The sequence below is a fragment of the Lipophrys pholis genome (assembly GCF_963383615.2).
Source record: "Lipophrys pholis genome assembly, chromosome: 14".
NCBI classification, from domain to species: domain Eukaryota; kingdom Metazoa; phylum Chordata; class Actinopteri; order Blenniiformes; family Blenniidae; genus Lipophrys; species Lipophrys pholis.
In genome coordinates, this window is record NC_137633.1 from 19532276 (window position 1) to 19558108 (window position 25833).

Here is a 25833-nt window from a genome sequence, read left to right on the forward strand (position 1 = left end):
AGAGAGAGAGAGAGAGAGAGAGAGAGCGTTGAATAGCAGTGATTGTACAATGGGTCCTTACACTCTATTGCTGTTTTTCCTGCAGCGGATTCCACGGGAACTCACTCCCTCTACACTTCGTACAAGGACTATGAGATCATGTTCCATGTGTCGACTCTGCTGCCTTACACGCCCAACAACAAACAGCAGGTAAAGAAGCACGGGGGGGGGTCTTTTAAGCTTTCTTTTTAAAACAGAAGAGTCTGATTTCTCAGGGGGTTTTCCCCGAACACTGTCATTAAACGGAAAGACCCCGAACGCTCACCACAATGACTTCACGCTCGGGGTTTTTTTTTTTTTTTTAAGGTCACTAATTGTGCTGTTCTTCAACGTGTAGCTGCTGAGGAAACGCCACATCGGGAACGACATCGTGACCATTGTGTTCCAGGAGCCCGGCGCACACCCCTTCACCCCCAAGGCCGTCCGCTCGCACTTCCAGCACGTCTTCATCATCGTCCGGGTGCACAACCCCTGCTCCGACAGCACCTGCTACAGGTGAGTCTGCAGGCGGCAGCGCAGAGCGCTAAAGGAAGTGAGGGAATAAGTGGATCAACGGATGGTTTTCGAGCTTAAAGGTCACTGAGGCAAAATTTTACACTCAGAATGTCTTATTTTTCTTTGTCGTCGTGAGCTTTTAAGAAAGAAATTGTCATGAAAAGAAAGTAGGTAGAGGAGAAAACTTAAATGTACTTAAATGAAACGCAGTTTTAAGGGAATGCGATTAGATAGTATGAACAAATTCAAACCATAAAATCACAAAAAGTACAAAATCTTCTCGTAGTTTATCCCCATTAACAATAGTGTCTTTCAATTTGAAGTTATTGGCATATATTTGGAAGTCCAGTATCAAAATCACAGTTACTGCTCAGCGTTGTGTATCTGCAGCGAACGCACTCACTTCCCCACAGTTAATATAACGAGTCCATCACAGGACAAACGCACAGGGACGGACAACCACACACACTCACACACACACACACACATATTATTGTGATCGTAATAGTCTGTCCCCTCGAAGCCTGAGAATCATTTGTAGTTAACAGATGGACAGAAGTGTTGAATATGGAGCTGAGAGACTGACCTTTGAGGTCAAAGTTGGTCCACCAGCTATCAGCTGAATATGTATGACCACATCTGGACACAAAGGAGACTTGTTAGGATTTCAAATCGGTCGCGCTGACGACTTCACTCGCTTGCTGGATAAAAGCCGGGTTGGAACTTTCTATCTCGGGACCGTTAAAAGCTTAAAAAACAATGCCAGCGGTGGCGTTCTCATGCAGGTCGCCGCGGGTGGCATTAAGACAAAAGCTTTGGCTGGAAGGCTCGGGTCAAGTTTAAAAGCTTGTGGCCTTCCTCGTCGGTTTGCGGGCCGTACATTTGTTTGATTGAGGCGAAAGCAGGAGAAGTTCTTCTCCGCTGGCCTTGTTATGATCAGACTGCAACTTTGTTAGTGTTCACACTCATGCATCACTGCCCCGACACACACACACACACACACACACACACACACACACACACACACACACACACACACACACACACACACACACACACACACACACACACTGGCTTGTACCTCTTTCTCATGCTCACTTGCACACAGTGCTGCACACTGTGACACACACATGCACACACTTTTCTCTCTCGTACATTATTTCACTCAAAGGCTCACTCTTCACACACTGGTATAATACGACTCCCAGCCCACCCACCCCTCCTCCCCCCCTCCGCTTTTCCCTGCCTGCCACTTTGCCTTTGGGCAGCGTGAGTCGGAGTGGTCTGAAGGAGTTAGCGCCATGCACATGAAGTGCTCTCCTCGCCCAGACATGCATGTGAGTGGGTCGGACTGTTCGGGGCGGTCTCCCTCAGAGCTCGAGGAGTCCGGCTCAGGAGAGGACGGGTGAGGCTTCCGTCCCTTTGCTTCTTTACCTCTGATCAGCTGCTGGGACACCGTCAAGGAGTCTTTGCTCCGAAGTGGCTCTTGCTGGAAGGTTTCTCCCCGGTTCCCCTCCTGGATGAAAATGGAGAGGGACGGGACACAGAATCCTTGAGGACAATCCTGCTACCCCACCCAAAAGTCACTCAACACACTTTCAGCCTTCAGCCTCCGACTCACACTGTGGATCAGTGAGGCGTCGCCCTCAGTGGGACCTCTGCGACTCCGATTGGCCACATTCGCTTCGCGGTGCATCTCTGGCGTCATATTGTAGCCACACGCCAGAACTGTTATCCGGCTGATCGTTTCCTCGCACAGATTTAAGGATACCTCGCAGCACTGATGTAAAGACGGGAGGTAAGTTCAAGAAGGTTGTCTTTCCAAAGACAATCCCACGCTTCACGTCCACTCCCTGGATTTACTTGATTCCCCCACCAAGAGATTGTTTGTTTTTTGTTAATTCCAGATGTTGCGTAACCCCCCCCCCCCCCCCCATGTCAATACTGTAACGTCTTCTCTAATCTTTATTAATAAAGAGCGTGTCACGAGTCCCGGAGTCATCCAGTTATTAATAGCCCGTTGTTGCCTGCTGCTGAGTTTTGGATAATGCTCAGGTCATATTGAGCCAGACTGAAGCATTAGAGGAGTAAGTGGCCCGGGGCCAGCAGGGTGCTAATCTGCTGCTTTCAACCGCTGCCTCCAAGTCACACGGGGCCAGCGCGGCGGGTTGCATAACTCCATCTTTGTTTAGGAAATGTGGGCTGTTTGGTCCAACCGCTGCACTGCTCTCCTCCATACCATGATGAAGCCGGGAATGGCAGCGTGTCAACGCCGAGCGCTGGCTTGTCATCTGCGAGTGGATGTATAGTATTTATATGCAGTGTGCGGTGTAGTCGGGCATGGGCTGAAACGTTTCTGCTACAGGCAGTGGCTGTGTTATCTGTTTAATGGGCTGCATAGAGACTTGTCAGGACTGTCACATCAGCTTACCCGGGGACACGTCTTCCGTCCTCACAAACTTGGGGGCTTTTAGTAGAAACGCTCGGCACTTATCTCCTCCCCCCATAGGAAGCCAAGCAAACAGAGAGTGAGTACGCCAATTTTCCCGAAGCTTCGGTGGTAATATAATCCCGATGTGGTAAAAATCCTCACTTTATTCACTTTATTGTTCGACGAGGCAACGTCCCTCTCAACAAACAGGTACGAGGCAGCGTCACCTGTTCACTAATTTAGAGTAACCTAAGACCCCGGGGGGAGGCTTTGTGTGGAAGTGGAATCGGAGCAGTGGAGGGTAACAAGAGGAGAGTCCTGCCTGTAGGAATTTTTACCGCCCTCCTTTGTACTCACAAGTGAAACGGGTCAAAGGCAACAATCCCACAAGGGAGGCTGCGCCGAGACGTCCCCACTTTTGCTTGTTCTACACGCTCACCCGCTGACTGCCCTTGCAGGAAAACTTTTCCCTCGGTGTCGTTGCGGTCACCGAAATATACCCTCTCTTGTTCCTCTCCAGCATCCCTCACACCATCGCAGTGGGTTTTTCTTTGCGTACTCGAAAACTTCAAAAGTGTGGCTTTGAGCAGTTTAATCGGATTCGGCTGATCTGTGTTTGAGATGCACATCTGGGGGAAACCGGCCTTGTTTTTCCTTTCTTCACAAACCAACTGACACGTAGAATAACAGATGTAGATATGCAAAGGCTTCCAGACGTCTGTATTGTTATTACTGGTGGAGCAGGTGCCACATGCCATGGAATCGCTCCATTTCTATCCACTTTTTACAGAATAAATGATATATACTAATGAAGTACATATACCTAATTATTGTATTTGAATACATGTTTCAGGTATCTTTACCTCACTCTCAGGACAACCTTTTACTTTTACTCCCTACATTAACAAATATCTGCTGTCACTTTTTTTCTCCTTACTTTTTTAGTTTCCAGCCTCATTAGTGGTTTTAAGCTTTATGACGATGACTTGACAGAACAGCACTGAAACATTGAGTCCTGTGTTTGTGATCCACAGAAAAACACCAGCAGCCACATGAAAAAAACCTTCTATGTTTTATGTTTTTTTTTTTTCTTGGAAAATAATGAATAATTCTGTATTTTTTGCTTACAGTTTTCCTGCCTGTCGCTCTTACAGATTTACATAATAGTCCATTTTATGGCTTTTACAAGACCCACAACCTTACAAGTTTCTCTCTCTCTCTCTCTCTCTCTCTCTCTCTCTCTCAAAATGCCATTATTACATTTATATAAGTCTTTACTTTTCATTTACGATATTAATTTATTCAATTTCCAAAATGTAGGTCTCAACATTAAGGCAAGGGTGTCAAACACATTTTAGTTAATATTGTTTGCCAAAGCTGCCGAACAGGACAAGGGAAAAAAGAAAAGAAAAAAAAAACCCAACACATTTTAATTCAGGGGACACATACATCCTACGTCATCTTGACTGGGCCGGACCGGTAAAACAATGCCATAATAACCTTTAAATCAAAACCGGAACGTTTTTCTTTGTTGCGGCGCAGAGTATACGTAATTAGAATGTCGATATTTTCACCAAACTAAACAACTACAGCTTCTATCGACTACAATCTCAACATTAAGCCAATTGGAATGAAACCTTCTGGTGCGAAATAAAGCGAAACGTCCCAAGAAAGTGACATGCTGACATTAAAAGTCCTCAGTTTCCTCAGCAACTCCAATAGCCGTTGCATTATGTGTGATTTTACAACATCTGACGGCATGGCTTTGAGGCTCGTTTCACAGCAATGAGGTCACGAGCTTTCACGGCAGCAGCACCAATATCTCGGCTCGGGGCTCAGTGTTGTGTTGTGTCTGCTACTCTTAAGAAATTTGTCCGAAAGAAAATCGGTTTTCTTTGAAATTTTTGCAATTTGCTTCATGGTTTGGTCTGATTAGAGCCTCTTGCAGGGAGGGACTGGAATAAATTTTTTTTCTGTAAACTATCTATCTCTATATAGGTAAAGAATGTGACTAGTTTTGCCCCCTGTTTGTTTGAAACCTAAATCTCTCGTGTGTCTTTAATATTACAGTGACTGTGTATGAACATCACACCCTGACATGATTTTAATATTATTATTCAAGGATTCGATAGAAAACGCTTTTTATACGGACCATTTGCTCATCGCTGATAGGAAATATCATCAAAATGACTACCGTATTTGAAGGAGTTCAACAATGATTTGGTTAAAAATGACCAAATAATATAATTTATTCATGTGATTGAGCTGGAACAGGCAAGCGTACAAAGAGAAGAGATGGAAATCGTCTCGAGGTCAAAATACTACCAGCACACTTGAAATGATGAAAGCTGAAGGTCACGGCTTTCATTTGATTTCATTCTTTTTTTTTCCCTGTTAACCAGCAAGGTACTTCAATGTGAGGGTCATTCTTTGTCCCACAATACATACGGCAGGTTCTTACATAAGCAGGATTTCTATTCCAGACCTGGCTTCACTTTTCAGCATGTGTAACAGCAACAGCCAGAACAGGAAACTTAAATTAATTTCTCTTTTAGACTTAACTTCATTGAATCATGCTGGCTCAGTATTACATTTAAAAAAAAAAAAACTCAAAATCTGAGCTGCTGTAGAGGACACGTAAAGGACCTGTTAAAATATGATATTGGACATAAATAATAACATAGAAATTAACTAACTAACTAGCTCAGCTGATTATACGTTTCAGAAAATTGTCATGCTAATTTTAGAGTGTACAAAAAACATTTTTGGTATTATTATAATTTTTTGTGTTTGTTTGACCGGTCACATTAACTTTTTTATACGACAAACTGGATCTTTTGTTGGATACGTACACTTCCTAGAAGTTGTGGTAAAGAGAAATGACACAAATACTATTTACAGTGAGGAAAAGCAATTCGAATATGTTCAAAACATATTGGGAAGGAGTATAATTTTCAATCCAAACAGATAATTCACTATAAAGTCACAGGAGATCCTTCCTGTGGCCATACGACGCTATAACTCCTCTCTGTAAATAGTTTGCTGTGTTTTCTGTTGATTTCATTCTTTCTGTGCTCTGTATATATAATTTAACATCACTTATTTGATTTTTATTCTGTCTTATTGATAATATAATATAATATAATATAATATAATCAAAGCTCATTAATAACATTCATTAATAAATAGTGGCATTATAGCAATAATAATTGTATACTTCCACACTATCATATATTATCAACAAGCATTTTATCATTATCCAACCAGGTCCAAGCTATTTAACCCTAAATGTTCTGTAATATTGATTTATTTTCTGTCATCTGCATGGAATGTGTCATGTTTACGAGTTTTGATGCTCTTCATGATCCCCCATGTTGTTTCTTCCTCCTCACATCGACGTGTCTCCCCCTCTTCCCCCTCCTCAGTGTGGCCGTCACTCGTTCCCAGGATGTCCCCTCCTTCGGCCCTCCGATCCCCAAAGGCGTGACCTTCCCCAAGTCCACCGTCTTCAGGGACTTCCTGCTGGCCAAAGTCATCAACGCGGAGAACGCGGCCCACAAGTCAGACAAGTTCGGCGCCATGGCGACTCGCACGCGGCAGGAGTACCTGCGCGACCTGGCGGAGCGTCACGTGACCAGCACGCCGGTGGAGCCCACCGGGAAGTTCCCTTTCATCTCTCTGGCGCACAAGCGGCGGGAAAAGGTGCGACCGTACAGCGGGGCGGAGCTCCGCAGCCTGGGCGCCGTCACCTGGCAGGTGCACGCGGAGGATCAGGTGGCCGGCGCCGAGCGCGAGTGCCTACTGGCCATCTCCAACGACTTCGTCATCCTGCTGGACCAAGACGCCAAAGCGGTGGTATTCAACTGTGCCACGCGGGACGTGATCGGCTGGTCGACGGGCAGCCCCGCCTCCATGAAGATCTACTACGAGCGTGGCGAGAGCGTGTCGCTGCGCTCCATCAACAACAACACCGAAGACTTTGGAGAGGTGGTCAAAAGACTGGAGGTCAGTTGGACGCCACTACTGTCTGTAACTCCACTTGTCATTAGCAGAGACCATCTGCTGCAGCTTCAAGAGCTCCAAACGAGTCCTTTCGTCCTCCACTCCAGGGAATGCTTCTCTGTTTTGACCGTATTTACATTTAGCTCATTGTCCACGACAGACGCCAGCGGCTCGAACAGAAGATTCAACTTGTGTTTGTGAAGTGAATCACAAGTTTTCAGGCATTGAGGTCAAATATGAGGCCTCTCTGAGGCGTCCATTTACACGACAAGGTTTCAAGTGAAAACGCATCGGTTTCGCATTATTGTTTCAGGAAAGTTTTGCGTTTGCACAATGTTTTGAAAACAATCTCTGTTTACACAGCAACGGCGGAAACACTGAAGATGATGTAGTTAACTTGGTGGGCCGCCAGTTGGTGCTGCTGTTTGTTTTTATAATGAAATCATTGTCACGTGAGAACAATTCGCTTTAGACATTAGCAATGGGAGTACACAGACATGTTGCATTATTACGATGACTCTCAACTATAAAACTACCAAGTCCCAGGAGAATATTTACTGGGAGTCATGACACTCTGGAGGAAAATGTTGTTATTGTCCATCAGAGCATTCTCAAAAAGTTGCATTTTCAGTGACTGAACACCGCTGTCGGGTGAACTGACCCACAAAACGCAACAAAAGTTCTGTTCTCACTTGAAAACCTTGTGTAAACGGGCCCTGAGAGTGTGTGACCTGTGAGCAGGTGTGCGATCTGCGAGCTCCAGATATGATGCAAAGCATCAGGAATGATATTTTGATTACAGTATATGACATCAGTACTGGGGCTTTTAGATGAGGTGCGGCATGCATTGAAATAATAAAATGAAATAAGGATCGCGGAGACATGTAGTGTTTTATGTTGTTTTGAATTATGAAATTCTTTATTTCGCATCACTTGATGACTGAAGACATAATGAACTGTTAGTTCTACATAAAGTAAGCAATGAGGTTTTTCATATCAGTCCATTTCTATTGCAGACGTGCTTATTCTATTTAACTCTATATTTATTTAGTTTTATTTTGGGGCCACATGGATGTGAAGTGGTTACCACTCTTGCCCGTGCAGAGTTTGCATGTTCTCCCTGTGTATGTTTGGGTTTCTCTCCCACAATCCAACAACATGTCTTAAAGTACAATTCGCGGCTCTACGTTGCTCGTATTGTACTGGAGTGGAACCTTCCCATGCAGCCGCAGGTTGGATAAAGCGCGACAGAAGATGTATGAATGTTTTGTAGAATCTGATTGCTGTCGGCATCGTGACAAGGCAGGTTCTGGCACTAATACCATGTGAAGCTGAAATGTTTTCTCCTCCTTTCTCTCCTTCACGCTCTGCTCCTGCTCCTGCAGCTGTTGACCAAAGGCAGTCAGACCACGGAGATGACCCTGCGCCGCAACGCCCTGGGCCAGCTGGGCTTCCACGTCAACTTCGAGGGGATCGTGGCCGAGGTGGAGCCCTACGGCTACGCCTGGCAGGCGGGGCTGCGGCAGGGCAGCCGGCTGGTGGAGATCTGCAAAGTGTCGGTGGCGTCCCTGTCCCACGAGCAGATGATCGACCTGCTGAGGACCTCCGTCACCGTCAAGGTGGTCATCATCCCGCCACATGAAGACTCCACTCCGCGCAGGTAAGGTGGATATAAGCAACAGCTTTGCTTTTATTTTGAAGAAAAAGGGTTGTTTTTACATGTGGACATGTTGCTAAAAGAGCTAATTATAATGACACAAAAAAAGGAATTTAAACAGAGTTTGTCGTCCTTGAACGATTCCCACTGCTACTTGCTCCTGCGCCCGCAGAGGCTGCTCAGAAATCTACCACATGCCACTGGTGGACTACAAGAACCACAAAGAGGGCATGCCCTACGAGTTAAAATTCCCCTTCCGCCCCACCAACAACAACAACACCAAGTGGCCACGCACCTCCTCCAGCCCTCAAACCCGCGCTGCTGGCACCGGGGGAACCCTGATCAAGGCCCCGCCCGCAGACTTCTCCGACCGCAACGCCGCCGCCGCCGCTCTCCCCCGCAGCGTCTCCAGCGACGGCCGGCCGGTCAACCCCAAGAGGTCCGAAGATCAAAAAAAGAAACACCAGCAGACACGCCGAGCTGACTCTAATGACAACCACGTGCGCCCCTGCAGATATTCCCCCGGGAACGACAACTACGCTCTGGCCTGCTCCATCGTGATGGGTCGCACGCTGCACAACACAAACTCCCCCTCCACCCTGTCCCACGGCGACACCACGAGCTCCGGCCACTGGAGGCAGAAGTCCATGCCTGATGGGTGAGTCGGTCCGTCCCTCAACCCTCTCTTCCTTCGAATGAGCGTTTTGGTTAAATGACCTCTCTCCGGGCCTCTTGTAGGTTCAATAACAACTCCCAGTCCCCGTCGTCTTCTGCTCGCCATGTGGCCGGGGAGGGGGTGAACGGGACCAAAGGTTCTGGTACTGCTGTGGGATGGTCCCGGCCCGGAGAGGCCGATGCAGCCGGCAGGCTGGGAGATAAAACCAGCTCAGGTGAGATCACATTCAGTCATCTCACTTACTGATCCGGTTACCCTCACTTCTGCTTTTAATCACTTCTAATGTGAAGCAATGGGGTTGATTATTGATCCAACTTTTATTGAATAAATTCCTCATTTCTTCCAAACTAACAATTAATAATAGTCTTTCTTTATGCTACAATGAGCAGTTTCAACAATTCATCATTTACACTTCTCATGATCACAAATACTGTTGTGTTGAGTATCTTTTTACTTGCTTTAAAATATAGAAAAATACTAATAAGGCTAAAAAGTTATAATTAAGTCCGTTTTTTGCAAAACCTTCACAGAAATCTAGTGAAAGCTAAAAAAAACCTTTTTGGAATGATTGTGATTTTGGTTAGTAATATTAAATCTTACAATAAGATCAACCTTAACTTCATTATACTTCTTTAAAACCTCATTTCATTCAATAGCTATCGTGTGAAACAAGTGTCAAACTCGTCAATATCCTCTGCCTGTGAGTTCTAACTGCCGTCGCTACGTCCTGTAGACACTGTGGTTTCCAAGGTGGTGATTCCTCGCCTGCAGCTGTCGGAGCAGAGCAGCCACGTGTCTCCTAACAAGAGCACCAAGGTGAGCAACAGTCATCCAGCGTCACGAGCTGATAAGGTAATCGGTATATTTACAAATACTGCTGTTCAATCAATAGTAATGATCGTGTCTTTTGATAAGGACAAGGGTTGTAAACATTATGTAAAGACTGTAACTAACATTGTCGACGTCTCCCCGTGTGTATGAATGATCACACAAACACAAACGTCTTTGGAAGTATAAACGATAATAAAGTTTGTTTTCTCCTCGATGTGACAGGCCGACGCTCCGTATTCGTCCAGCCAGTCCAGCAGCAACACGCTGTCCAGCAACGCCTCCAGCTCCGCCCACAGCGACGAGAAGTGGTACGAAGTGGGCTCCCGGTCGGGGGTGCGGAGTGAGCTGGAGCTCAACGGTTACCTGCAGGGCGCCTCCACCGACAGCGGCATCGACGCCACCTCCTACACCGCCACCCAGAGCAGCACCGCCTCCTCCACCGGGGCCTTCAGGGCCAAAGACAAAGTCCCGTGGCAGGAGGAGGCGTCGGGCAGCCAGAGTGCGGCCGACTCGTCCCCTCCCACCCCGGAATCCCTCGTCGCCGGGGCCATCGAGATCCCGGCCAAGAGTCCGTCGGCCTTCCCTCTGCCGCCCGACAGCTGCCCGTACAGCCTGAGCGACGCCGCCTCCCATTCCAGGTGTGCCGCCGCTCCCAGTTCCAGCCGCCGCATCAAAGTTTCATTACGACAGACGTTGATTCATTCTGGGCCAGATATATCCACAACCGTCCCAGGTGGAGAAGTCCGGAGCCGTGTGGTTTGGCAACAAAGAAGGAGAGGAAGAATGAAGTGTGTGTGTGTGTGTGTGTGTGTGTGTGTGTGTGTGTGTGTGTGTGTGTGTGTGTGTGTGTGTGTGTGTGTGTGTGTGTGTGTGTGTGTGTGTGTGTGTGTGTGTGTGTGTGTGTGTGTGTGTGTGTGTGTGTGTGTGTGTGTGTGTGTGTGTGTGTGTGTGTGTGTGTGTGTGTGTGTGTGTGTGTGTGTGTGTGTGTGTGTGTGTGTGTGTCCTGCTCTCCACGGTGGATAAGAGGAGCTTGAAGTTACGAGAAATGCAGACTGTGAACTCAGCACTGTTCCTTTTCTAAATCCCACTTCCTTTGAATCAACTAAAGCTCTCCCTCTCCCTCTCCCTCTCCCTCTCCCTCTCCCTCCCAGCAGACTTGTCCACTTAGTTGTTGTGTTAGGTTCCTGCATGTGCACGCTGATTTCAAACACGTAGAAAGGCTCTTTGAAGAAGCTGGAAATGAAGCTGAAGGACGTCGTGTCCCATTTCCGTTTGTGAATTCGGCAGTAAAACAACAGAGGGAGATGTAACGATGGAGGAAGTTTTCCTCGTTTCTGAACTGATTTGTTTACGTTTGACTTGATTCTGAGTGCGCTTGTACGTCGTGCACTTCTCTCCCGGAGTAAATCGGTTTCTCTTCGTCCTCAGTTCCGGCCACTCAGGCAGTCCCATGTCGCCGCAGAATGAGCCGGCGGGCGGCGCCGCCTCGCCCACGTCCCCCAACTCCCAGTCCCCGGCCACCAAGAGCTTCTACCCCCGCCAAGGGGCCACCTCCAAGTACCTGATCGGCTGGAGGAAACCGGGGGGCACGGTCAACTCGGTGGACTTCGGCAGCACTCGCAAGTACGACTGGTTGCTTCCTGAAAAATTACCATTCAGTGCATGGACGCATGGAGCTGTCTGTGATGATGAGAGGAGGGAATATTCCTCCTGCTGGTCCCAGAGACTGCTTGCCTCACTTTTAAAGCGCCTCTACGGTCGGCCAACAGTGCCACCTGGTGGCGAGTGGAAGGGCAACACAGTCTGAATTATCTCAGTTATAGACTACCAACTGAGAATCTCTGAGCAGCTTTAATGAACTCTTTCCTTCAAAACTATATCGGAATAGTTTGAGAAATTTTAAGTATCTGGAAAATATATAACTATTGTTGGATGGTGGCATGACATTTCAACCATCACTTAAAAGGTACATCTTTGGTCTACAGCTCATTTTTACTCAACAAATACAAGAAGACTTATTAATTAAAATGTAACTACAGTGATTTTTTTTTTGCTGCTCGGAAAAGTGAGGAACTGTGCTGATCTGCAGCTCATCCCACTAATGCATACTCTTTCCAGAAATATAACATTTATTGAGAAGAAGAGCACAGAAGTAATCGACCAAATACACAATTCCTGAAGCTCATGCATAATTGATTTTCCTTTCAGTTTCTCGTCACTGTTTTGGCAAAAGCTCGTCGTCTCTTTTAATGCACAATCTCTGTAAACTTCTATTAATCAAAATGATCTTAAATAATGTAGTAAAATCATCCATTCATGGATATGTTAGTTTTTTTTTTTTTTCCCCTCGCTTATTTATAAGAAATTGTGAAAAGTGTAACTAATTCTGTCTTCATGTATGGTCGGTCTCACTGGAAAATTGATTTCACTAATTTAGCCTGGCTAATAAGGGTTAAATAGAAAATTAAAATGCGTCTGCCACAGTGGACTCTTAAGGAAAAGCAGTAAGTTTAATTATAAGACTTGAAGTTAATGACTTTTTTCGGAGGGGGTAGTTTTTACCCTGAAATCTCATCCTGACGGGCTACAGAAAGAAAATATGACGGAATTATATCTGTATTTAAAACACTTCAGTGCAGAGTACTTACGAAGCATTAAAGGGTTTTGGCTTTTGGATGGAATTCATGCGGAAATAAAATGACACCCTACGAGGATATTCCATCATGAAAGTGGGACACTCACATAGAAGCAGAGGTGATTTCCTCGTCTCAAACACTTTATGGAAACAACAACGGCGGAGGGCATACCGTACTCTGACTAAAGAAATCGAACAGCGTCGTTTATACCGTTGTCTTTAATTTATAAGATAACGTGTCGCCCAAATCACATGCTTAACAAATTACAGTTTAATATTGAAAAATCTGAAATACAAGATAAATGCCCTTAACACAAACAATCCTGTAAATGAATAATAATATTTATAAATTATAAACACAACACTTAACATAAAACTATTTCAATAACCACAATTTGTCCTCAATAACTATTCATAAGCTACATTTATAGAAACTTTAGACAAAAGCTATTTATACAACTATGTGCAAGACTATGGACCAAAACTGCTTTTTACATGAGCGAGTGGTTTACACTTTTCCAGTCCTTTAGTCCTTCCTTATTGAATTTATAATCTAATTTTGCAGCAGGAGCAGTGCAAGCTCATCTTTTTTACTGAACATGAGCAAACTTCTGGGTTTTGTTCCCCCGTTGATGAAGAATCTGGTAAAAATATTCATGTTGACACCTTCGTCCGCCTTTATCGTTCATCCAGACTTCTTTAGTATTGTCATTTGAGGTAATATTAATCAGGCTTTATATTTAAATAAATGCGAGAGAATAGGTTTTAATGTACTGTAGTTGCATTGAAGGTGTGTTTTACCAGCGGTACTGTAGATCAGTTGTGGGGACACTGTTATTTTCACACGTAATTTGGTTCGCGTTCGGGTTTCTAAGCGAGGGATCTTTTTTGTGCGCAGACGGCACCAGAGCGACGGCCTGCTGGGCGGTCAGCCGCAGCTCCGGGCCAACCTGCGCGGCTCGCAGTCGCCTCAGCGCCACACGGCCAAGTCCAGCCTGGAGGAGGACCTGAAGAAGCTCATCACGCTGGACAGCCCGCCGCCCACCACCGCTGAAGAGAAGGTGCACGCCGACACCCCCGCTCCCAGTCAGGGCTTCCAACATTCGTATGGTTGGATTGTAATTCCACCAGTAAACTGAGGATCAAACAATAGTGAAATAAATGCATGCATTCATTTCCATTATTAATAGTGTTTGATTTAATTTAGACACAAATGTAGGAATTTTCTCTGGTAAACTTGGTGTTTACAATAATGCGGGTTAAGAATCTTGATCCTCAGTAATGATCTCAGTGTTTAAAGATGGTAAAACTGATGCATGTTGCACCTAAAGTAATATTACATACTTCAATACTGAAAGAAATATCAGGGATCCACCAACACTGCTATCAGGTGTCAGGTGCGTGGCCAACAGGTACTGTCTTCAACCCGACTAAACTGAGGTGATGTGAGCATTTTAGAGACGGGAGGGTTGGTCGGGTTCAGAGTGTAAAGTTTAGTCACTCAACAGTCATCTCATCGGTTCCGCAGCCGTTGTTCCCGGGCCCGCCGCCCAGCCGCCGCTCCCTCCACAGGACGCTGTCGGACGAGAGCATCTACAGCGGGCAGAGGGAGCCGTCCTCCAGCGGGCCGCGGGACACGCCCACCGACCTCCTCTTCACCTGCTCCACCATGCCGCGCTCGCCCACCGCCCGGCACGGGCCGAGCCGCAGGGCCTCGCACAAATCCCTGGGTGAGAACTCGGCTTTCGCACGGGAGGAGTTGGGTGGAGATCGAGATCGTGTGCCTCACTGTCTGCCTCGCCGTCTTCTCAGGAGACCTGACGGCGCCCGAGAGCTCGGAGCTGGAGCAGGAGAGGAAGAGGCAGCAGCTGCAGGAGCTGCAGGAGCCCGCCCTAATGCCGCTGCCCGACGCCGGTGCCGACGGCCCGCTGGACTGGGCCCACCTGGTGGACGCTGCCAAAGCCTTCGAGGGTAAGTTCTGTCGCCAAGCTGTGATCTCTCCTCCCGCCACAGGAGGGCACTGTTGCTCCATCTTCAAACCGGGTCCAGTAACGTGTATCTTTTTTCTTTTCTTTTTTTTTTAACCACAGAGCAGAGGCTGGTGTTCCTGGCAGCCCAGGAGGAGAGCGCCATGGCTGAGAGCGCAGCAGCCATCAGCCCCCAGCAGGCCGAGCCCCAGGCGGCTCCGCTGAGACAGCCCTCGCCCGGGTAAGAGGCCTCAGGTCATGGCCCGGGACCAGTGTTTGCTTTAATCTGCTGCTCTCCAGCCCTGCGCCCCGGAACGAGCCCGCAGAATGAATTCCAATCACACACTGCAGCAGCTGATAGCTCTAATTAGTCCTCTTCTCCGGCTGACTGCATATATTTAATTAAAATCAGCATCAGTGCCATTTTTTTAGTCCGATCGATAATCTCCATAAAGTTTCAAGGGAAGACGAAGGAACATTTAACCTCTGTGACTTTGTCCCCCGGCTGTCCCCTTCCCACAGAGAGACTCCGGCCTGTTTGATGGGGAAAGTGAGTCAGCTGGAGTCCATGGTGAAAGCGCTGCAGGAGGACCTGAAGAAGGTGAGAAGGGGACAGAGAGCAGCGTGGGACATCCCTTTAGACAACGGTGTCTCTCCTTGTAGACGCTGCTACTGTGGAACAGAAAACATTCCAAATGAACGATGCAATTTCACTTGTAACTGTTGCCTAAAGGGGGCCTCAGTCCAGTGGTTTGTGCAGATTTGACTGTAAATTCTTTGCCCTCAGCGGAGACTGGCAGGCTCACTCTTGTTAGGCTGACACTGCATCTTGTTCGTTAAAGTCGAGACTGAATTCAAATAAACACCAGAGTTAAAAGATCATGGTATGAAAGAAGGACACATTATTCAGGACATTTTGCTACACATATCCAAATCTGTGCACACACAAGTTCAAGTACACACAAATACTCATTTTGATCCTGTGTTAACAATACACTTTAATAACCTGACTAAACACGAACGCCGAAATTACACTTTTCTTTACTGTTTATCAAAGCGCTCCCTCAAACTTTGTTCTACGAGTTTATGTGGCCTGATCTCCCACACACACACACACACACACACACACACACACACACACACACACACACACACACACACACACACACACACACACACACACACACACACACACACACACACACACACACACACACACACACACACAGATAAGTATAAATATCCTCCCTCGGTAAGTGCTTGAACTCCATGCTCTGTGTAGCGTCTCTCACACACCTCTGGTATCTGGAACGATGCATATTGTGCTGAAACTACTAAATGTAGCTCCGAGCTGAAACTTCCCGCCAGCTTCCCCCCGGGAGGAAAGATAAATGCAAGACCTGAGGATTGAATCCTAAATGATTGAAATCAAAGAATTCTTTTCTATTTGTTACTTCATCAATCATTGAAATTCATGAATCTACAGTAACAATCAATACAAGAGTCATTTTCATAAAAAGTATGAGGCCGTTGTTTAATCTTTTTTTTTTTAATCGAAAAAAACCAAAACATCATTATAAGACTTAAATCTAGTAGTTGGTGTTGTAATACCACTTTGTACCACAAGATGGTGCTGTCATTTTACCAACAACTATAAATATTTAAAAAAAGCTTTGAGTCAGAACAATAATCTTTCCTCACTGCTTCAACATAGTGGCCGTATTACTTAACTTTTACCGACTGTACCTTTTAAATATCTAATATTCTGTTGATTCAGCACCTTTAAAATAAAAATGCACCTGATATATCATATATGAAAAAACATCTCCCATAATCACCTTTTGTAGAGACTGAAAAATAGACATAAGCAGTACATTTTTTCTGTTCAATGAAATATGTAAATGGACTGTATTCATATCTAATCCATCCAGATTGTTCATAACAGCTCACTTTTGTTTCTTCGACAAAAATAACGATTAAAAAACTACCAAAAAGGCTCAAAATGGCTGATCCTGATATGACAACGCCTCATTTATTTAACGTCTATATGTGTGTGGACTGAGGTTAACAAGCCGAACAGTCAAGTAAATTTAACATCAAGACGAATTGGCTGCTTCCATGTCTCGTTACTGCCCCCTAATGTTCAATAGTGGTATTACCTAAAAAGATTGTCATAGTGATTGCACCATTAACGCTCAGATCAAGTTGCTCAGCTGTGTATTTGTTCCCTCTTCAGGAGAAGGATGCCAAGGCATCGCTGCAAGCTCAGATCCAGAGCCTGCGAGAGGACAACCAGCGCCTCCTGGAGGAGTCCTACAGCGCCTCGGCCAAGCTCAAGAAGTTCACCGAGTGGGTCTTCAACACCATCGACATGAACTGAGGCGAGGACGAACAACCACTATCCCGACCGAGTGCACACTCTCCACCACAGGAGGTGGCGGACGCGGCGAGCCTTCACCTCAAACGACTTTACGAGACGGACACGGGGACGGAGAGAACGCACGGCGGTGTAACTGCGTGTCAGCTCCCATCAGCATGCACTTCCTTCCTTTAGGCGCTCATAAACGATACGACGCTTTGTTTCCAATCTGATGGACCGTCGGGGGGGGGGGGGGGGGGGGAAGAGAGAGAGAGAGGGAGAGGGAAATGTGTCGAAACTAACCTGGAGGGATTTAAAGTTGCTGTTCCCATTTAGCTCGCCGGCTAACCTAATTACAAGTGAGCAGATTTCCAATTAAAACACGCCAACACAAATTAAAAAATTCTTCACGCTGCACAAGAGAAAAAATTTTAAAAACTAAACTATTTCCCCATCCCTCTGTGCGTTTTTTAGAGTTTGTTCTTTAGAAAGTCGAACTCCCCCCCCCCCCCCCCCCCACCCCCCCCCCGCCCCCCCCCCCCCCCCCCCCCCCCCCCCCCCCCCCCCTCACTAAAATGATTATTTTTATATTTACTAACCAAATTATAGAATATAATTATTTCTGATTGTCTTGTGAGTGACAGACAGACAAAGAGACCCTTCTCATCTAATATAATGTAAACACGATATATTGTACAAACACAATATAGGTGCCATAAAGATAGAACTTACTAATTGTAAATAAATGATGTTAACATTTATTTTCTCACTCCTCGATTTGATGTAAAGAGTATTTATGACAAAAGGTAGCCAAATACACTCAGAGAAATATATGGTGCCCATGTGAGACCCAGGTGTCAACGGGAAGTGTCTCACTTTCTGGCGACCGTGACCCGGATCTTCTCCGTTGCCTTTGCCTTGCGGCAGTGGATTGAACGACAGCACCACCTAGTGTTGACAACATGTAACATACAAAAGAGGAAAACTACATGGACGTGACCCTCTTCTCATCCATAGCATGCAAAAAAAAAAAAAAGCTCTCGATCTGATCCTTAATTCTCTTGAATAGAGTGAATTGGTACTGCTCAGCGTGTGGTAAAAAAAAAAGGTGCTTGAAAGCCCACGAAGCCCTTATTTAAGCCTCATAATGTAGCTGTTTCCTTTTGTACTTGGATACTGTGCAACTGTATATAAAGGAGGATTTAATATTCATCAGAATTTGCACCGTCATTCTTATTTTTTACCAGTTTTTTTTTTTGTTTGTTTGTTTTTTTAATTCTGCTTTACTAGGAAGTGATATGTAAGATAAAGGTTTTGGGAGACGAGAACAGGACAGAGACCATGAGAGGGTCTCAGAGCAGAGCAGAGCAGATCGCCCCTTATGCCTTCATTCTTAACACGTGTGACAGCATGTGACTGTTTCCATTGAGCTGTGATGTGTAAAAACTGTTTATATCTATTAAAGATATTTTGTTGAATTACACACCCCGTCTGGACGAGTGGACTCTTTGTTTTTTTTTACTTTGTTTTTTTTAAAGCGAGGATGCGTAAGGCTGATAGTAGGTTCGTCCCAGGTGACGATCAGAGGAAAGGGATACCTGCCGGAGGCCTGGCGGGAGGCGGACGCCTGCTGCCGTGTTGTGATTAACACAGAACTGCTGTTTTTCCCACTCGGGCGTAGTTACACAAGGCCCCGAGGTGGCAGGATCAAGGTGGAGGTTTGTTTTTGATCATTTTCAGACAGAAAACAAATCAACATAACTTAGAAGGGCATCGATTCGCTCAGAGCAGCCTCAGGTATTAATCCTATAAATCTGCGATGTCTAATAGAAAGGCCTGTGGGTCCACAGAGTGTCCAACATTTTAGTTTCGAAATTCATCTTCAGTGAACCGAACTGGTAGAATGGAGCCATAATAACCTTTTACATTTAAACCTTCGATCTGTATCTCAGCCCGGGTGACAGTGTTGTGTCCACGGCTAAGACATTTGCTGAACTCGATGTTTTCTTTAAAGATTTTTACAAATTGCTTAATGATTCATCCGGCCAGATTGGAGCCTCTTGCTGGCCAATTTTGGCACACGGGCCTTATGTTTGACACCCTCCGGTTTAGAGCTTCGGACCATGTTTATACGTGCAACACTTCTCAGTTGTCTCATATGACTGTCACATAGGGGTGCGTCCATTGCTAGACAAGCTGCAAGGGTCACACAATTCTAGCTTGTACGTCATGACTTCTAACAACTTTCAACATTTGCAAATAAAAATCTATTCCTCTACAAATTGTTGCTCATTTGCATATGTTCTCACAATTGTATGTCTCCAAATTGTTTCATTCTGGTGAAGTGTGTGTGTGTGTGTGTGTGTGTGTGTGTGTGTGTGTGTGTGTGTGTGTGTGTGTGTGTGTGTGTGTGTGTGTGTCCGTTCAATAATTTCACATTAATGCAGATTATAGCCGGACAGGCTCTCTTAAAGCAGATTAGAGGAGTCCCTGTCTGTCTGCCTGTCTGTCACCTTGTTAATGACCACACTTCTTAATGCCGGCATGGGACAGGAAGACACGCTGGTCAGAGTGGATTGTGTGTGTGTGTGTGTGTAGTTCTAATCAGCAGGGATTGGTGGTCACTGTAGCTCTGCAGGAAGGTAAATGTGATAGCTGATCTCTATTAATTTTAAGGGAGGGGAGATGTACTACACAGTGCCGCTCTTTTCCTGCCGATCTGAGAGAACTGTTTGAGGGCGAGCACGTTTTCACACTCCAGCAGACACGCCGCTCCACGCGGGTGTGTGACCTCGGTTTCCCTTGGTTACCGCGTTCACTGAGAACAGCAGTTTGGAGCTGTTCAAATTTTAATCTGCTTCTTTGCCTTGAGAAACGCGCGGAACAAATTGTCCTTTTAATAACCAGAAGTTGGGCTTTTCATCCGTCCTGCCCGAGTAAAACCTGCAGTCAAGGTCTTCTTTTCCCCCAACATGTGAACATTTCCCAAAGCCAGGAGGGGACGGAGGCCGGACCTCTGCTCAGATACCATTAGTCTGGTGGGGGAGCCAGCAGAGAGACTCTCTGTGATAGCTGGTGAACCGGTTCTGTCAACACAAACATCTGTGTGTGTGTGTGTGTGTGTGTGTGTGTGTGTGTGTGTGTGTGTGTGTGTGTGTGTGTGTGTGTGTGTGTGTGTGTGTGTGTGTGTGTGTGTGTGTGTGTGTGTGTGTGTGTGTGTGTGTGTGTGTGTGTGTGTGTGTGTGTGTGTGTGTGCGTGTGCGTGTGTGTGTGTGTGTGTTCACCACTCTGCATGCATGCATTCACAAATTGGCCATGCCATGTATTTGTGGAGCCTCTTCCTCGGGGGCTTTTGGGATCTCGTTTACTGCAGGAAGAAGAAAGAAAGAGAGAGGGGGGGAAAGAAAAAAAAAAAGGTTTATTCATTTGGCTTGCCATTTAAGCTTGAATGATTCCTGGCTTTCCATGAAGAGAGAGGGAGACAGAGGAGGAAGAGAAAGAGGAAAAGGAGGAGGAGAACATGTGAGCCCCAGATATACTAACAGAAGTTGTGGGGAAATGTTTGGATGGCTTGAGGAAAGCAGAGATGAATGGAAAGTGGAATGTGTTATCTCTGAGGCCGCCTGTTCAAAGCGTCTGGAATATGTATTTATAGTTGTGTGTGTGTGTGTGTGTGTGTGTGTGTGTGTGTGTGTGTGTGTGTGTGTGTGTGTGTGTGTGTGTGTGTGTGTGTGTGTGTGTGTGTGTGTGTGTGTGTGTGTGTGTGTGTGCTCTCAGTAACTTGTTTTTATATTAGCATTTCAATATCCGCTTAATGAAATGTTTCTTATTTTCAGCATCAGTGGGCGCTGCTGCAGTGTGCATCTCCCTGCCCTCCTTTCCACTGAAATATCTCTCTCTCTCTCTCTCTCTCCCTCTCTTCCTCCCTCCTCCTCTTTATATTCTCTCTAATTCCTTCATCCCTCCCCCTTTTTCAACTTGATCTGCCCCTCTCTGTTGCACAGCATCTCTCTCTCTCTCTCTCTCTCTCTCTCTCTCTCTCTCTCTCTCTCTCTCTCTCTCTCTCTCTCTCTCTCTGTCTCTCTCCATCTCTCACAACACTCCCTCTTTCGCTCTGGCTCAGGCTGGAACACATGCAGACGGAGGGAGAGAGGGGGGATGAACGAGGTGCACGCATGTGAGGATCTCCTGAACTGCCGGGGCAAGGCAGGACCCGTGAAGAGAGAGGAGGAAGAAGAGGAGGAGGAGGAAGAGGAGGAGGTCTAGAGGAATACTGCAGTGACCAGCCAGATTCTCTCTCTCTCTCTCTCTCTCTCTCTCTCTCTCTCTCTCTCTCTCTCTCTCTCTCTCTCTGTGTATTCCTCTCTTCCTCGCGCTTTGCTTGACTGGTTTCATCCCCTTCTCCCTCCTTCTCCTTCTTCTTCCACTTCTTCTTCTTCTTCTGCCAATTCCACCATGGACCTGCCTGCTGCTTGTTGCTAAGGGGGGAGCCAACCAGGGGGGAGCAGAGTGGACCAGACGTTACTTTGGCTTTCAGGTAATCGATGCTCCAGTGTTGGCAGCTGCCAGGTGTCACAGATGTGGTGTTGCAGTGGGATGCTGGGAGTGTGTGTGTGTGTGTGTGTGTGTGTGTGTGTGTGTGTGTGTGTGTGTGTGTGTGTGTGTGTGTGTGTGTGTGTGTGTGTGTGTGTGTGTGTGTGTGTGTGTGTGTGTGTGTGTGTGTGTGTGAACTCTTTGCCCACTTTGCTTCACTTGGCTGGACCTTTGTTTATCCGAGTCCTTTGCAGGGGGGGCTCCGCTCCCTGAGTGTTTGTCGTCTCCAATAAACTGCTGTTTGCTCGTGCAGGAGGACGTTCAAGCTGCTCGCGGGCTTTAAATCAACATCTCGGACCGGCCTCTACCCTGGACTTTGATTTGCATGGTTGAGCCGCTCCATCGGGAGGAAGTTGCTCTCTAGAATTACAGCTGCACGTCCATCCCCGGGGGAGCTTTTGCCCCGCCATTGTTTCCTTTAAGCAGGTGCTGTGCAATCCATACCTTGCGCCTCCATGTGGCCCTTGAGGCGGACGCAAAGATTAGCTGTCTAATGTGCTCAGACTCTAAAAAGGGCACAGACGTGTCGGCCAATGGGGAGTGCTGCTCCCCGCACTTCTGCATGGTGGCAATAACAAACAGCGAGGCGAGAGCGGATGATTACTTATTCACTCATGCGCATCGCCACGCCGTAATAGATTAAAGTGTCCAACTGGAGCAGTGGAGCCACCTTTTGCGTGTTGCGCAAGCCGGTGACGTGGTGAATTTTCACACTTCCCCAGTTCCCATCATCCATCCGGCAGTTGTTAAACTTGCAACATCGCACAGATGCAATTACATAATTCAACTCCGGCAAATCCCTCCCCGGCAAGAAGCGGCGTTACTAATTCAGTTAATGTATGTCGGCTTCATATTGTGCCCGCTCACGTGTGCCCGCACTGTTTCCAGGCCCAAAGAGCTGTGTGGCCGGCGCGGATTTATCCTTTTCTCATATTGGATCACCCCCCCCACACACAAAAAAATAAAGATTCTAGATGTGGTAACTGTGTGATCCACCAGCCAACCTCTCTTTTTCGGTTAAAACTCTTGAAATGGTTTAACCCAGGGAGCCTCGGGGGGGATCGCAACCGCTGGGAAATCTGGGCGTCTGGGGGATTCTTTTTCCAGTAATCATGTTTGTTTTTGCAGATAAATTATGATAAAAACAGATGAGTTGAACGTAAAACGAGAAATAATTTTTATCAAATCTCAAATGGATTTATTGTCTCTGTAATAGAGAGAAACGTTGCTCTCAGCCTGACAGTTCCGGCGGCTGCAGACTACATATAAAGACTTACATGCTTATATAAAAAGCATGTAATTAGTGAACAGTTGATGTATTTTTATTGCTTACGCGTCCAAACTGCAGCCGCACGGTTGAGCAGTGGTTAGTTCTCTCGACTCACAGCGAGAAGTTCAAATACTGGCGACAATACTGACTGTGTGTGGTTCGGATGTTCTCCTCATGGGTTTCATGGGCTAATTAGTGACCTTAAATTGCCCCTAGGGGTGAATATGAGTGTGTGTGTGTTTGTCCTGTGATGGACTGGCGACCTGTCCAGGATGCATCCTGCCCTCGCCCATAGTCAGTAGGGATTTGCTCCAGCGCCCAGTGACCCAGCACAGAATTAAGCGATGTAGAATATGGATGGATCCAAACAGCTGCTACCAATATTATCTTACAATGTGAGAAACATATGAAGTGTTGACCTTGAATGTTGTGGAGAATCTGCTGCAAGTTGTTTTGATTCGCTTTGATGGCCCATTAAAAAAAAAATAAAAAAAAACAGCATTCAGTCAGTATGTATGTGACTAAGCGTGTGTAGATTATGAGTTGAAACGGGTCAAGCTCCATGTGGGGGACGTCCATCCACCCACAGGTCAAAGACGCCCTGATTTAACCTGTTTAGTGAGCAAGGCTGGATGGGGCTAAGTGGTCGTGTTGCAGTCCAGAATTGTAAACAAGTCTAAACCACATTCAACAGCTAAAGGCTGCTAGGCAATGCAATTTTCCGTTGTGGCTGTTGTCATGGTCTCGTCCACCAAAGACACCCTGCGATAGAATACAGTCAGAAATCTGTGGTGATCATCTCACAATGAAACTGCTGCTGTGACCTACGTCAACTAACTAAACAATAGGAATGCACTATGAAATGACGTACTGATCAGCGTGACACTGGCGCTAAACCTAATTAGATGCTTTGCAGCTACAATGGCAAGACACGTCAAAAAAGGCTTCTGTCAATGAGACAAGGGCGAGGGGCGCCGTTCATATTCCGCTCGTTTCTTTTTTCGTGAATGGCTGGGATGTTTAATTCATGAGCAATCAAGTCAACTCACGTAGGTCGTAGCTGCAATTTAGCGTCATTTCTAAAGTATTTACATTCATATCAAACAGTGTGGCTCGCCGTGAACTTGTAAGATTGTTAAAATCGCACAGTGTGTAGCCGGCTTGTTCTGCACCAAAGGCTTAAAGCTCACTAAGAAACTAGTCTGAATTTGGTCCAGTCTTTTTAAGTCACTTTAAACCCAATAGCTAGTTTGAAACAAGGTGAAATCCAAGGTGTTAAGTCAGTCTAAATATAACAAAACTTGTCTGGAGAATGTCTCACCCTGGCCAAAACCCAAACCAACAAGTCTGAAACAAGGCTAAACCGAAAGGTGAAACCCGGCTTTGAACCAGTCTAAATGCCAATAACTAGTCGTAAACTGGGCTTCACCCAGGTCATACCAATTTTGTAAACTCGTAGAAACCTACTCCAATAAACCAGTTTACACCCAATCCAATAACTAGTCTTTAACCAGACTAAAATCAGTTCATACCCAACTTGTATACCAGTCTGAACATGCCCCTATAACGAGTTTGAAACATGACTAAACCGAATTGTAAACCAGTCTAATCCGGGTTCAATAGCTGATTTGAAAACGAGGGAAAACCCAATCAAGCCGTAAGCCAGACTAAACCTGTCTAAAATCAAAAAAAACTGCATTTATTCAATATAATGCTGAAGGGGACACATTGTGTGGGGGACGCCCCTACTCCCTCAGGTTAAAAAGCTCTGATTTAACCTGGTTAGTCCCACTGGAGCTGTCGGCGACCAGGGCTGGATGGGGCTAAGGGGGCTCGCTGAAGTCCAGTCGCCAGTGGAGGACGCGGCGCAAAACCTTACTTAAGCAGAAGGAATTCTCCCGAGAGCGAGCGAGTGTGTAAGTGCGTGTGCGGACGCAGGGTAAGAGAGAGCGACGGGAACCGTGTGGAGGTTGTAAATAAATCCTGTAACAGCAGCTCTCAGAGCATGAAGCCCGCGGAGGTTAATGTGGCGAGTGCAGGCGGATCAGAGGTAACCGTCGCATGATTGCAGTTAATGGAGTCAACGCTTACTAATGCTGAGCTTACAAACAGCAGCACACGCGCACGGTGGCCGGCACTAACCACACTTTAACTATCGGCATCACCTCGGCGGAAGGTTCATTCATTACCAACAGCGGGGGGGAAAAATGACTCATCAGCTTCACAGCTGCAGCCGCTGCGTGTTGTAGACACACATCTGTGCCGTACACATCATTAGTGGCGACACAATGTACCGCAGCTCTCCAGAGTTTAGTGGCCTTCACTTTCGGTCTAGTTTCAAATACGGCAACTAAAGATCTGTTTCATCAACTGACAAGAATCCACTTTCACCAATCATCCATTGACAGTGTTTACAACTTTCTAACTTTACACAGGGTAATTACTCAGTTACAACCATAGATTTCTTCCTTTAAAGATACAGTATGTGATAGTCCAAATGGGATTTTAATGCAATGGATATCAATGTTAAAAGACAATTTGACGATGCACTGAAACTAGTTTGAATGCTGTCGAATACACACACACACACACACACACACACACACACACACACACACACACACACACACACACACACACACACACACACACACACACACACACACACACACACACACACACACACACACACACACATTTAAACCAATCTAAATCCAGTCCAGTAAGTTCTGAATTACAAGGCCAGTCCCAGGCCGAAATACAATAAACCAGTCTAAACCAGGTCTAATAACTAATATGAAACCATGCTAAATCCAAGCTATAACCTGGTTGACTCAATAGCCATCCCAGGCCAAAGCCTCCAACCGGGTTAAACCCA

The 25833-nt window shown here is 46.2% G+C and overlaps 2 protein-coding genes across 4 annotated transcripts in view; both read left to right on the forward strand.

Moving 5' to 3' along the window:
* LOC308119394 (signal-induced proliferation-associated 1-like protein 1) overlaps positions 1–18570 on the forward strand; it is a 45793-nt gene extending 27223 nt beyond the window's left edge. The window contains 16 exon segments of the mRNA XM_080479376.1: positions 86–189; positions 377–534; positions 6391–6970; positions 8353–8627; positions 8797–9063; positions 9139–9282; positions 9363–9514; positions 10034–10116; positions 10354–10769; positions 11560–11754; positions 13665–13827; positions 14295–14496; positions 14579–14737; positions 14857–14974; positions 15256–15334; positions 16970–18570. Of these exon segments, the coding sequence (XP_080335502.1) occupies positions 86–189; positions 377–534; positions 6391–6970; positions 8353–8627; positions 8797–9063; positions 9139–9282; positions 9363–9514; positions 10034–10116; positions 10354–10769; positions 11560–11754; positions 13665–13827; positions 14295–14496; positions 14579–14737; positions 14857–14974; positions 15256–15334; positions 16970–17113 (3239 nt within the window). The 3' untranslated portion in view covers positions 17114–18570.
* A 2633-nt stretch (positions 18571–21203) lies between these two features.
* Positions 21204–25833, forward strand: part of LOC308120301 (regulator of G-protein signaling 6-like) — a 62963-nt gene continuing 58333 nt past the window's right edge. For 2 of the 3 annotated variants that reach the window (XM_080480817.1, XM_080480818.1), the window contains exon 1: positions 21224–21629. The gene's annotated coding sequence lies outside the window, so the exon portion shown is untranslated. Of the gene's footprint in view, positions 21630–25833 lie in introns of all 3 variants that reach the window. The other variant, XM_080480816.1, reaches the window with a different exon arrangement.